General features: G+C 42.4%; 1 protein-coding gene across 6 annotated transcripts in view; it reads right to left on the bottom strand.

Annotated features, from left to right (window-relative positions):
- The window catches only part of slitrk5 (SLIT and NTRK like family member 5), a 162,863-nt gene that overhangs the window by 43,171 nt on the left and 105,718 nt on the right, over positions 1–13,974 (bottom strand). For 2 of the 6 annotated variants that reach the window (XM_078942733.1, XM_078942727.1), the window contains one exon: positions 713–4,912. The exons of 3 other annotated variants lie outside the window; for them this stretch is intronic. In XM_078942733.1, the coding sequence (XP_078798859.1) occupies positions 2,235–4,862 (2,628 nt within the window). In that variant the 5' untranslated portion in view covers positions 4,863–4,912 and the 3' untranslated portion in view covers positions 713–2,234. Of the gene's footprint in view, positions 1–712; positions 4,913–5,915; positions 6,776–13,974 lie in introns of those variants that run through there. One more of the 6 variants, XM_011484921.4, reaches the window with a different exon arrangement.

A 13,974-nucleotide genomic window follows, 5' to 3' on the forward strand; every position in this document is an offset into this window, starting at 1 on the left:
CTTCTCATCTCCCAAATGGTGCCTTCTGCTCTCATTCTGCAGAACAACGAAACTCCAAGAGTCTCTGGAAAAATTGCAACAACAAAAAACAGTTACTAAAGAAGATTTTTGACTACAGCACAATAGAATATATGAATTCACGAAGCTAATAATTGAGCAACAGATTTCTTCTGCGGGAAGGAGGTCCCGTCTGTCTCCGTTAGGGAACATTGGATTCCTAAATGGTGATGCTCGCTGCGCTCTGAAAATGGAGGCACTGCGTGCGTCTTTTGCATTTTTATGGGGCCGCTTTAAGTGGGTCAAGCTAGGAAAACAACAACTCTGAAGACGCATGTTCTTGACTTAAAGCCTCATTCGTGTCCATTATAGAGTTTAAAGAAAAGAACTCTCAGCCCCCAAAGCACGGCTTTTAACCCCTAAGAACTCTCCGTCAGTTTGGGCCTCAACTCCACAGATTCCACCATTTTAAACACCCAATTCTCTGGGTAACACCAGGGATGGAGAGAACTCTTTGTTACCGTCGAATAATGGCTGTCAAATCTTAAAACAAAGGGTTTGCACTACCACAATTCTTCCAGCACTAGCTGTTTTTGTTGAAAAGACGTTATTTTGACCTTTCGTAGCAGCTTGGGTGACCATTGTGATTTGCATTAGGCTGATTGGGCAGGCTCATGCGTTCATGAATCAGGTTTTGGTAGGTGTAGACCAGAACTCGCCAGACTGCACTCAGAGTTTATTAACCCAAAAAAAGACAGACTTTGCAGGTCCGACATGATATGGTTATAGATGATAGTATCATTTGATCTTCGGAATGCATTTTTGATAAATATTTGATTTAGATCCATAAAAAGATTGGCCAAAAACACAGACATTGCTCCCTCTCAAAGTTTATACACCTCAACGACTTTGTTGGAGAAGTCCAACAGTATCTGCTTCTTAGTCAGCTCCATTGATGTTTATAAAGTGGAGCTCAACGCTTGCCAGGCAGTAATGTGGATGCAGTTGTCATGGTATAATTGCAAAGGGATAACACTCATTGATTGGATCCCATTGATCCCAATCCTTTAGGAGACACCAGCTGCCCCTTTGAGTGAAGCCTATACTGTATCCTTAGCGGGCTTGATGGACTGCATAACACCATCTGCTCTCCTTAGCATTGTCATTTGATTGCAGAGATAAACAGCTTTCGGTGTTAAAAGGTCTGAATCATCTCAACACCAACAGAGTTTGCTTCCCAAAAATTATATGAACCTGACATCATGTTTATTTGATGACAATAACATAGTTTGGTCAATATAGTGCAAGAAGTGCAATCAATCCAAACAAAAACTAAGAAGGGATAGAGGATCTGCCAATGCTTGTATAAAAATAGGTGTTACATTAATTAAAATATCCGTTTTACACAACAGAATGAATATGTCAAACATCATCTCTGAATTCTCGACTCTACATATTAAGAATGAATACCCATATTCATTTTTAATATAATAATGTCTTTTTATGAGAGCTCAATGAACTCGCCTTCCAATTCCAAAAAAGTGCAGAAAGCATACAAAGACACTTTGAATTCTTTTCTTCTTTTTTTTTCTCATCTTCTTCAAATGATGCAGTCTTGTTTTGAACATTAGAGGTGTGCCACTTTCAGAAAAAAAAGCCACTTTAACAATGCAGAGCTACAGTAAATGAAACTACAAACATAAGCCTGTCCGGGCGGGGGGGGTCATGGCATATGAAGACACAGATAATATTGTTGTAGAATCAAAAGTTTTGAAAAGACATGGCAGATTATATCAATAAATATTTACTTACAGACTACAGCAGAAACCAGTCCTACACAGTTTTGATGATCTGCTGTACAGTGTTTTGCTTGTCCAGAAGTGATTTTTCTTTTTCTTATAAACGTTTCTCTTCTGATTCACAATTTATGCATCGTTATATTCCTGAAAATGAAGCTGAGTAGGATTAACCTGTACACCTACATTTTTGTGTCTTATTCCATCTTTATCATAGAAAAATAAAATTTGCATCATCAGTTAAAGTGGAGCAACTTTGCGCTTCCGAGACCCAGGAGGATGTATCCATTCCTGCAATGTCACCCTTTCGCTAAATGAGATTGTTCGGCACACCCCGTCTCGATAACTCCTTTCGTTGCTCGTATTGTCGTGCCAAAGCACCCAATGAACTGAGCCGCTCTTTCCAGGGGGCATCTAGAGAGAAAAAGTTGAGTTGTCTGCTCAGAACTGGCTAAAGGTGGTCTGTTTCTCAAGAACTTCAAGGTAATCGGGCTCAGATTGCAGTTTAGCTTTAAGTTCCAAATACTCGTTCCTGGTGGGCTCCACATAAACAGTACTGGGCGCTGTGCCGTAGAGCACAGTTTCTCTTATCCTCTCCGGGTGCAAAAACTGGCGTCTGACATCAAAGTTTGGGTTGTACGTGTACGAAACAGGCCCGGTGTACTTGTACTCTAAGTTGCCTCCTGCTGGGATGGATGGAATAGATTGATGAGGGGACTGCTTATCAGGCTCAAGTATGCCCCTGAAGAAGTTGTCTGCGTCCTGGACAGGGGAGGGGTTTTCACGTGGCTCAATAGTGCTAACGCTGTACGTAGGGCTCCTCATGGTGTTACTGTCCCTCTCATCGTCTGGGGTACTCCTGTACGTCACCTTGAGCTCGTGCAGGTCACGGTAATCCTCCACCGTGTTCCCTTCCCGTGACCTATAAATGGGATTTTTGCACATGTGACCCATTGGATGGGGAATGTACTCGTAGACGTGACCAGCCGGGGCTTTAACCTTAGGGCCAGAGCGGTTGCTGTAGAGGCTATATTGCAAATTGAAAGAGCTGACATCTGAGTTGTTGGTACTAGTGCGGTCACTCTGCGACTTTTTGCGCCTTTTCATCACTACCACAAAAAGCCCCGCAGCCACAAAGACGGACATGATGAACACAAGCAGGAGGCTGAGGATGAGGACAGACAGGGGGACAGTACTGTTAGGGGTGTTAAACCTCTGTGGAGCATTTGTGGTGACACCATGGTCGTCCATGGGCTCGTCCGTTGGGGGAGTCAGTGAGACGGAAGTGTCAGAGTAGTCTGGGCAGAGCTGATCTGATGGGATCGATCGCAGGTCCATTGCTGTGTGGCGCTTAGGGGTCTCACATACCACCTCATTCACCACAGTGCCTGCGCTGAGCTGCTCCAGCCATATTTTCATACCAACTAAGTCACAGGAGCAGTTCCAGGGGTTTTCAAACAAATCTATTTGCACCAACATTTTTAGCTGATCTAACACACCACTCACAGGCAGGTTCTGGAATTGGTTGTTGCGCAGATTAAGCCTTGAAATAGAAAGACTTGAAAAGATGCCTGTGGGTAAAGTTTTAAGGAGGTTGTTGTTGAGAAAAAGCAGCTGGAGATTGGGGAGGTAGCGGAACGCACCCGCATCCACCTCCTTGATTTTGTTGTACTCTAAATAAAGATACTGCAAGTTGTGCAAGCCATAAAACATCTCTCCAGTAAGGCTGTCCATGAGATTACCATTTAAATACAGCCTACGTAGGTTGGTTAAATCCCCAAAAGCCCTGTCATGGATCACAGTTATCCTGTTGTTTCCCAGGTGAAGCAAATCCAATCCGGTAGCATCGACAAAATCTGACCTCCTCACTACAGGGATGTAATTTCCAGTGAGATACATTTTCTTAGGATTGTATGGCTTGGGTTTTAGATCAGAAATGCTCTCAATCTTTCTCTCTTGGCAGTTTACATTTAACCCAATTTCAGAAATCTGCAGATTACATGTGCAGGCAGTGGGGCAGTCCAAAGGCACAGGAGATTTGGTCTGAAAAGCAATGATGGGGCCATAGTTGTATGGGTTACCGCCAGGAAATCGAGAAGTTGGCTTTAATTTAGTTCTGTTGACTTGCCGTGTGCCCTTGGTAGGCCTAGAAGAGAACTTATAAACCGTTGAGGAGGTGGCAGAGGCTGTGACAGCAGCTGGCGTGGTCTGGTAGTATCCATTGGTGCTGCTTGGGGGCGCAGGCCTGACCGAATCTTCCAAGGGTCGTCGTGGGCACAGCTCCTGCTTGGACACCTCGTCCAAATCCCTACCGTGGAGCCTGAACGGCGTCTCACACACCACCTCGCCCACTAGAGCGGTGTACGCTATACTCTCCAGCCAGGCTTTCAGAGCGATGAGTTCGCAGGAGCAATTCCACGGATTCTCCTCCAGCTGTAATTCCACAACCTTGTCCATGTGCTCCAGGAGGCCAATGTAGGGGAACATTTTCAACCGGTTCCCCCTCAGGTCCAAGTGTGTGAGGGGTACGTTCCGGAAGATATTGGGAGGGAGGGAAGAGAGTAGGTTATCATTCAAAATCATCACTGTTAGTTGGTGCAGTCTGCTCAAGGCATTAGGCTCTATAATGCTAACGTAATTATAGTCAATCTGTAGATATTCCAAACTTTCCAGTCCCGCGAAAGTGTCATCCCTCAGAATTTCAATCTTATTGTTATTCAGGTGCAATCTTTTTAATCCCTGCAGTCCGTTGAAGGCACCTGACTCTATCTCGGAGATGTCGTTGTTCCCCAAGTGCAGGATGGTCACGCCGGTATAGTTGATGAAATCATTGACCGACAGCTTCTTCAGGAGGTTCCCCGTCAGCAGGAGGTGGTACATGGGGAAACGAACCGGGCTGATCTCTGTCAGCCTGATGATGCCCCGGTTCTCGCAGCTCACCATCAGGACCCCTTCCTTCTCCTCGCACGTGCACAGGTTCCGGCATATCTCCCCATAATTGTCATACATCTCAACCAGCCTCAGAGATGATGCAATCAGAAGGATTATTTTTAGGATCCAGATATGCATTTTTCCTGGGAGAGGGTGCCCCAGCTCACTCAAGTAAGGTAAGGTGTCATCTGAGGAGGGGAAAAGACGAGAAAAAGAGAAGGGGTTCTGTTTTATACAGATCAAACATACAGGGCAAACACAAGCAGGCTCATTGGTGCAGGAAGTGAGCCACAGACGACGGGGAAAAACCCTTTTAATTAGGCATATGCACAGATTTCGACACTTTTGAATCAATCTTTATGCAGTTTTCTTGTGTAAAGGCATCTTCACTTCTCTTTTCTTCACCCCCCCCCCCCCTCCCTTCATCCTTCATCTCCAACCTCCATAGCAACAAAAAAATCTTCTGGTATCGCTTTAATGTGAAGCTTTCTCACTCACCCCGCATGCCCGTGAAACTGTGGCAAAACTGTCAGATGTCTGCTCCTCTTCACATCCGTCCAAACATTAACTGGAGGATGAGGAGGAGGTGGTGGGGGTCTGATTTAAAAGATTATTGGTAAATTTTAACCTGACAGTAAGAAAAATAAATTAAAAAAGGAAGATTGGTAATCAAAAAATGAGGAGGAGGGGGGAGATTCCGGCCTGTGATTTGGCTTAAATTGGAGCCAACAAGATCCTTCTTTCTCATAGGTGAAAAAAGAAAAAAAGAAAAACAACCAATGTTGCACATCTTTTTTTAAGGCACATATTTAATCAAGCATTGGCTGGCATCTCCTCTATAGAAATTTCGTTCTCTCCTTCTGACGCGCGCGTGCACATCCACGCGCAAACGCACACCCCCTCCTAAATGAGCATCAACCCAAACAAATCTAAGATCAACCCCTTTCTGTTAAATAATAATAATAATATAAAAAAAGCAGTCTTTGGAAAGTCTAGAGGGAACTTGGGGGAAGCGGGGGAGGAGATTTGGTCAGATGAGCATCAAAATGCAGCCTCCGTGCGCGCGCCACATACGCACAGACACATTTTCTTTAACTGCATCTATCTGATCAAGTTCAGTAATGCAGTTTGTTGGAACCATTTTCCAACCCTTTTTGGTTTCAATAAATGTGAGAGAAATGGTCCTCTTACCGTGCCGATCCACGCCAAAGCATCCCGACTTTTCAGTCCAATCTCACTGAAAACATCAACCGTTTCTGCCGCTGTAGCGGTAAAATAAGAATAAAAGAAAGGAAAAAAAGAAAAGAAATTGAAGGGAAATGAAAAAGAAAATGAAAAGTCAAGTCTCCTCTGTGTGTAGCTCCATAAATCTGGCACCGGCAGAGCGCACGAGCCCCGTCTCAGTGGTCACGCCAGCGCCGCGGCGACGCTGGCTCCGCCGTCGCTGCTCCGCCTGAAATTAGCGCTGTCATCTCGGAAAAAGAGCCAGAACCAAAGTTCAAACATGGCCAAGAAGAAGAAGAAGCAGGTAATCCCACATCACGGAGCACCCGCCGCCTGCATTTTAACTGTGACTTTCATCCACTGACGAAGGAGAAGCGCCGACTCCCCCCTCCTCCTCTCTTTTCTCTCCTCGCACCAGTTTATTCACGCATCTCTTTCTAATTCAGCTGCATTCCCCCCCTCGAAAAAAGAAAAAAAAATCCTCTTTTTGCAGCTCCGCGGTTTGCAGGAGGTGTCCTCCTCTTCCTCCTCCTCCTCTTCCTCCACCAACCTTTCAACTAGTGGAACTTGATCTGGGTTGGTGCAAAGCCGCGCAGACCCTGCGGCGAAGCACGTATTATGAAACAATTAACACAGTGTGGCAACCCCCCCCACCCCCACCCTACAATATGAAAATTCAAAATAAAAAATGACGTAAAAATGCATCCATCCTCCCCCCAGCCGCTTCCCAAAAATCACGGCGGCAATGAAAAGCGATTTGATGCGCGTGATACTCTTGGAGAAGCAGGCTGATGTGAAGGAGACCGGCTGGGAGAGGAGAAGGGGGAATGATGATGATGTCTGAGGGGGGAGGTGGTTAAAAAAAAAAGAAAAAAGCAGGAGGCTGGAAGAAGACCCGCAGAGGGCAGCACGATTTTGAAAAAGGGATGCATGCAGGCCTGCAGAATTTAGAAAAACTAAAACATATTTATACAACAAACATTTAATTAGATTTTTTTTTTACCTTCAAGCTGGAATTTCCAAAGACATAAATTTGGATTTGAAAACATCTCATTGAGGACCAGATAGCCTCAGAGCAGATCCATGTGCCCACAATTATTACAGTTTGGGTTATTTTTAGTGTATGAATGAGTAAAATAAAGACATCCAGGTGCCATTTATGCCACCTATTAGACTATCTTAAACTGACTGAATTATTCAATAAAAAATAAACTGAAAAAAAAGGGGCATAATAGATTTGTCACATGCAGGGTTGAACCGCACAGGTGCTGCAGGTTTTTATGAGTTCTTCAGGTTCTGGGAGGGACTCACACCAGGCTCAGAAACACGCGTTCAAGCAGCCACTGCCAATGAAAAATATGTGCATACACACATATCTTTTTGCACAACGGGTACAGTGGACAAGGACCTTGATATTTGGCCATTTTTTTGCCCACAGACAGTGACAAAGAGGTTTGATGGGTCCTCTAACTTGCACCGAAGGCCACGTAGAGTCTATTTCAAAGGGGGACAACAATCCACAGTGTGCACCACAGTGAAAGAAGAGAATTCTCACAGAAAATAGAAAAATAAATCACAGACTAGCATGTTAAAGGTAAAGACTCGGGTGTGGCTATTAGTAAAAAAAAAAAAAACTTATCACAAGCTGAGGACTCTATGAATTTTAACCAAAGAACCCAGAAAAGTGAACTCCAAGGTCAGGTGTTGGCCAGTTTTAATGTTAAGTCAATGGTACAGAAGCAATCTAAGGTCCTGTGGCGCTATTTGTGCAGCGGGCGCAGCGGAAAGGTCTTGTAGCAACCCGCGTTCTACGACAATGTGCAAATCGGGCGGCGGTCGGGCGGGCCAGAGTGAGAAAAAGAAACGGAACTCTGGGGAGTTTGTCGCGTAGCAGCAACCAATAAGGGACTCAACCTTGGGCACGTGACGGTTTCAGTGACAGCAGGTAGAAAATAGTTCTCCTGAACTTCCATTCATGTTCTTATTCCTTTTGGGGCAGCTGGGTTTCAGAAACCCGTCCCGGCTACTGTTGGGTACACCCAAGACAGTCTGTCACAGGGGCGATTGATCTCGCCATGCAGCACAGAGGAGGCGAGCTGGCGGCCAGACACAGAGCTGCTGTTGGATGGACAGACAGCTTGCTCGCGTCCCCTGAACTTTGTATAAAAAAGGCCCTACGATTTTATTCTTGCTTTGATTTTTACTCTTTCGGGTTAATGCGGGACAGCAAGCCTTCAAACTCGTCAGAAAGCCTGCAGAAACGTCCGTCTTTCAGGCACACCGGGAGAAAAAGATCACTGAACGCGGAGAATCCCAAACATAGAGATGTGATTACCGATGTATTTGCAGGGCTCTTCAAAATAAGTAAATCTGATCCCTGAACAGAATCAGTGTTTTCCATGCAATGTAATTGCACCGTGAATCGCGTTCGGTGTTAAACCAGTTTCATAGGTAGGAGGCGGAAAACATCTTATAAAACCAAATCTAGATGATATTTTTCATTTATTTTATAAAATTCTGAACTTTCAAAATGCATATACTCCTGATCCAAGATGTTAGGAATGACATTGTATGAGTAGAAAATCTATATTTATCATCACAGTTCAACCCTTTGACACTGGAGATTTTGCTGGGGACAACAAAATAACACGAACTCTTTGACATACTTTTAACTCTGAGTTTTCCGTGATCCACGTGAACCAGCTGATTCTAACTTATCTTTTCCTGCCGGCTTTGCAAAGATGTGTAATAATGGTGCAAAGCTGCTTTTCTCTGCTGTAATTACATAAATCGCAGAAATGGATGAACAATTACGGGAGGCAAAAGAATGTCAACACAGGGGCTAAAGCTCCGGTGTCTAAGGGTCAAGTTAGCACATTTTAAGCACTTGCTTTAAACCAAGATGTATGCAAAACATGAAAATGGACCATTTTGGCAAGTTTAGAGTCAAAATAATATGAAAAAAAAGTTATTTTTGTAATTTGTTTCTTGCAAAGCAGTACCTTTGTCTTTAATAGAAAATGTGTCTGAAGATACTATGTTGATAGTCCGATATCCAGCTTTTGTTCCTGGCTTCTTCTTTTTGTTCAGGGGTAGCCACAGCCAATCAGCTTCCGCCATCTAACCTTGATTTCTGCATCCTCTACTCTAACTCCAGCTTTCCTTCTTGCCTTCTTCTTGCATCCTTGCATTCTGATCAGAGACATGATGAGGAAAGTTACATAATCAAATAAATGGTACAAAGTGTCTCTTTAGACCACATTTCATTTGTTAATAATGTTCTCATCTCAACAGCGTTTTACAGACTGATGAAAATGTTCTAGTGGCATTTTTCTGATGATGCTTAAAATTACATTTCTGGGCATTTCTTTCTTAAAATCATTTCAGCCAGACAACTCATGCAGTAGAGAATGCTTTATTTTCATATGTTCTTTTAGTTTGGCATAAGGTTTCATTCAGATACAGTAAAGCAATATCTCCATAAAAAAAAACCTCGGGTATAAAACTACCCCTAACGGAGCTCACAGGCGGAAGCCAGGGAGGAGGGTGGGGCAGTGCTCGCCGAAATGGATGAAGAGGGCATAGAGTGCACACCTGGTTCTTGAGTAGGACGCGGAACAGGTGAGTTCATTGGGCTGAAGCGCCCGCAGGGAGATGTAAACGCATTGCTGAGCTGCCTGCCTGCCTCAAATTCTCCCAGGCTCGGACGAAAAAATGCTGTTTGAAAAAGCTAACTTGTGACATAGAAAATACACTGGAGCAGGCCACAAGCTCCCTGCTCCAAGCTCTCAGCAATAAGAAGGGAAAGGGGGGCGGGGTTGCCTATGGCAATGGTCCCACCCACAATTTACCCTATCCATCTCAGAACATCACAAACCATTTTTTTTTTAAAAGCCTATAATTGCTGATGGTTTCCATTCCCGCTTGTTAAGTGCTACTTTTATAGTTTTAACCCTTGTGCTATCCTAGGCACTTTAACGTTGGGAGTTGGGTCATCTAGACCCACTAGACAGTGCTCTGAACCTTTTTTCTTCAATGATCTGTGGTCTTCACTGGTGTCCATGGATTACATGAAATCTTTCCACCTTTATCCACCTCTGTCATGGTAGGGAGAACACGTCAATGTAAGGGTGGGGTCATCTAAGATAGCACAAGGGTCACATAAGTTCTGTATTATAATGTTCAATTTTTTTTTTTTGTTTGTTTTTATTCACATCTTGTAGCACTTTGACGTTTCATTTGATGAAAGGTGCATTGTAAATGAAATGTATTGTTATTATTATTATTAATTTAGAGGCGGTACAAATCTTGTTCCAGTTTCTTTTTTAATAAACTACTGCCACTATGCATAAACAATGTCATAGAACATGACATTAAATAAAAAAGCAAATTTGATAGCTAAATGCAGTATAATCCTAATTAAAAAAACACTGGGAATGCTTTGAAAATAGATCAAAAGATGTAGATTTGATGTATATTTACAAAAATAAATAAAAAAGATTCCAAACTTTCAAACAAGATAAACGCATGTCCACATAAGTGTGAAGAAAATCTAATTTAAAACTAATATAGAAGGGAAACAGAAACCACTTGGAGACAGGCCTTGATGAATGGAGCCTCCTGGTTTCCTCTGCCTTTTCATCTTCAATCCCAAGCAGAGTTAGTATTAAAACCGCAAAGATCAGGCACAACACAAATTAAGAAAAGATCTGCATTCAGAGAAATCAATTCAACTGGGATTAAGGCCTAATCCAGTTTCCAGCCAAATAGAGCGCTCATACTGCCATGTTGCCCCCTACAAGAGCTCCCCATTCTCGCTAAATCGTGGTTAAGTTGCCCCCTCTGTTGAAAGAGCTAATCAAGTCAAAGCCGCGGCTGCCCTCTTACCCTCGCGCTCCGAGACGAGAAACTTTTAGAGGCACTTTACAGAAAATCGAATTAAATCTAGCATATGGTGGGTCTCTATGTCCAAAGAGATTTCCCACTTAGTCAGTATTGTGTGGTAATAAGTCAACTCTTATGCTCTCCTTAGCATGCGGGAAGCGACAATAAGCGGATGTGGCATCCATGCCGCCTTTTTGAAATTAGCCGTGGCGAGGCATTGAATTATCTTAAAAGTTTCTTGCTCTGTAATCGCATTAAGGAGGTCTATCCTGTGGGGATGGGCAAATCAGCATCAGTGGAACCCCAGCTGGAATACAGCCACGGAGAAACCAATGCAGCAGGGGTGTGCGCTGCCTCCCTCCACAGGGACCGACTCCCCTGAGAGGCTTCCTGGCATCAAAGAGAGAGAGAGAGAGACGAGCAGAACCCCCAAATCATGTTTTCGCCTTAAATTACTTGATGGGGGAGGCTGATAACCCCGGAAAAGTTGGCGCCTGGATCGCGGCGGTGAACGAGTTTTATTGCTTTAACTTTCCGTGGAGTCAAAAGTTGGCTTCGCACTTCCAGGCACACGAGGGAACATTTTTTTCTTTGGAAGCTGCCACACGTGTGTGCAGGAAAACACTAATAAGCTGACAAAAACATGAACCGTAGATTAGCTGGACCTTACATTTTAATCAGGCCTGGAATAAAATACACAAGATTAGGAAATGCAAATGAAAGTTCATGTCATGGTGAGTGTAACAAGGATCTTTTTTATTAGGCAGGAATTTTCCTATCATCTTTTGATTTGTTTACAAGGCAGTGATCTTTTAATTACGATGATGCTTCTTTTAGCCAAAATAAACCAACAAAAAAAAAAAGTTGTTTTCAAGGACATAGTTTCTGCAGAGCGGCAGGAGTTCAATAAAAATTTGCCTCTGAGTTGTAGCCGGACCTATGGGCATAAAGCAACCCCGCCCCCCTTCCCCTTCCTGTTGATGCGAGCTCCGGTGTGGGTGAAACCACGGGGGCCTATCCAATCTGGATAGTTGATAATCCTTAATAATGGTTTGTTTTTCCTGTAGGTGTCTCCCCATTAATGGTGCACTAGAAATCGCGGTGTTTGTAGATTTGTGGTCATTTTTCCGATCATTTCAACACTACGTGAACGCAGCATTTCTCTAATTTTGCGTTTTTTCCCCGAGGGACAAAAGCCACAGTTTGGAAATATAAACTGCAAAATGTTCTTTTTAAAATCACCCACCCAATATTATTGGCATGGGTAACTAGCCCACAACACTGTAGTAACTCACCTAATCAACAAAAATATCTAGAAATAATACGTGTACTTTCATTCTTTTCATTTATTAAACAATAATTGGAGTACAAATACTGGTGATGTATGTCTATATTTTGGTATTGATACTCTCTTCAGGATTGGGAGCTACAAAGACGTACATGCATCTGTGTCTACAAGTGGATACATCAGAATGGGGCGGAGCAAGGAGCTTGTGGCACGCCCAGTTTTATTTTTTACGTCACAAATACGGTCGTTTTCTCAAAGCACTTTTTTCATCTGCCCCTGATTCACAATAATCTGAGAACAGAAATACTCAGAAATGCAGTTTTATGCCTAGCTGCCTTCATTTATGTCACAAGAATATCTTAAAAGCACCAAAAAACACAATTTTTATCTAAGTAAGTCATTAAAAATTATTGGAAAAATTCCCTTTTTTGAAACTTGTCTGGAGAAATTAAGCAAATAAAACTTTTATTTACATCTACATCTACAAAAAAGTTGCTTATAATCATCACTGACTATTTTACGGCTTTTGTGCATGATCAGTAACTTGTTCTCAATGCCTGGTATCTCTGTTTTTTTACGTGGTTTGCTTGGTTGGAAAATGTAAAAAGAAAAAAACAAAGCTTTTCAGGATGAAACTGATTATTATTTAGTTTTTAAATATGCAAATTAGCTGTCATAAAGACGAGCTCTAGTTACAGTTAAGACACATTTATGGAGAACAAAAATGTTGTTTTGTTCTTTTTTTTCACTGATGATTTGGAAAAAAATAAGAATCAAAGTTGGATAAAAATTCAATTGAGTTGTACAAATAAAACATCTGAGCAGAGACTCAGGCCCTCCTCTCTACTGTCATTTACTTCAATCGGTGACATTCTGAATCTTCCTTTGAATCCTGGGAAGACATCTTCAGAATCTACCTACAGTGCTCCGTCCTGGCCCTATATTTATTAAATTGTTGCAGTTTCTCATGAAGTGGTTTAAAAAGAACAATTACACAGCCAAACAAAAACTGATATACATTTATCTATGCATTTATTTATTTGAAGTAAAAACAGACTGAATTTAAAAGTAATTTGCCTCTTAAGGACTAAAATTGGTTAAGACAACCTCGGCACCAACAATTTCAATCTTTTTTTATGGACATTTGTTCTGTAGCTTTTAGGGATTTTTGAAAAATGATCCACCGTTTAGTGTCGAACTTTAAATTGGGCACTCCCTTGTCTATTTTTCCTTCTCTTGGGATGTTCAAAGGTGACTTTGCAGGTGAGTTTTGTATGTTTGTCTGACAGAGTTTTTCTTTTTAGTTTTTTTAGGTAGACAAACAGTGTGAGGATTGAGCTTTTTAGTTCACTTTTTTCAGTTGTGTTCTTGCTTTTAGTCATGTTTTGTTTGCTGGTTTAGGTTGCCAGTTATCCACAGCTGTCTTAATTTGTGTTACTGAGCCCTCGGTGTACATAAATGTTGAGTTCCAGTCCTTGTCAGATCATCTGCTTTCTTGGCTTTCTCTTTCTTTGTGGGTTTTGTCCTGTTTAGGTTCAATTATTAAATAATTACCTTTCTGCGTTCAAATCTGCTCTCCTGCATATTGGATCCTACACCACCAGAACCTGACAAGCAAAAGCTTCTAGTTTTATTTACAACAGTAAGTCTTTAAGGTGCCAAAACAGCCAAACAGTCCCATATTATTACACTACTACCACTGTGTTTGTCTGTTATAACAATTCTTTCAAAGTAACGGGACTCACACGGCCTAAAAATTCGTTTTTTGTCCTGTCAGCAAACATTTATCCAAAAGTCTGAAAGATTTAAATAATGTTCTGGCCAAACAGAGACGAGCCTCCATGTTTTAGCTCT

The sequence above is a fragment of the Oryzias latipes genome, chromosome 2 (genome assembly GCF_053564925.1).
Source record: "Oryzias latipes strain Hd-rR chromosome 2, Olatipes_Hd-rR_3.1".
NCBI lineage: Eukaryota > Metazoa > Chordata > Actinopteri > Beloniformes > Adrianichthyidae > Oryzias > Oryzias latipes.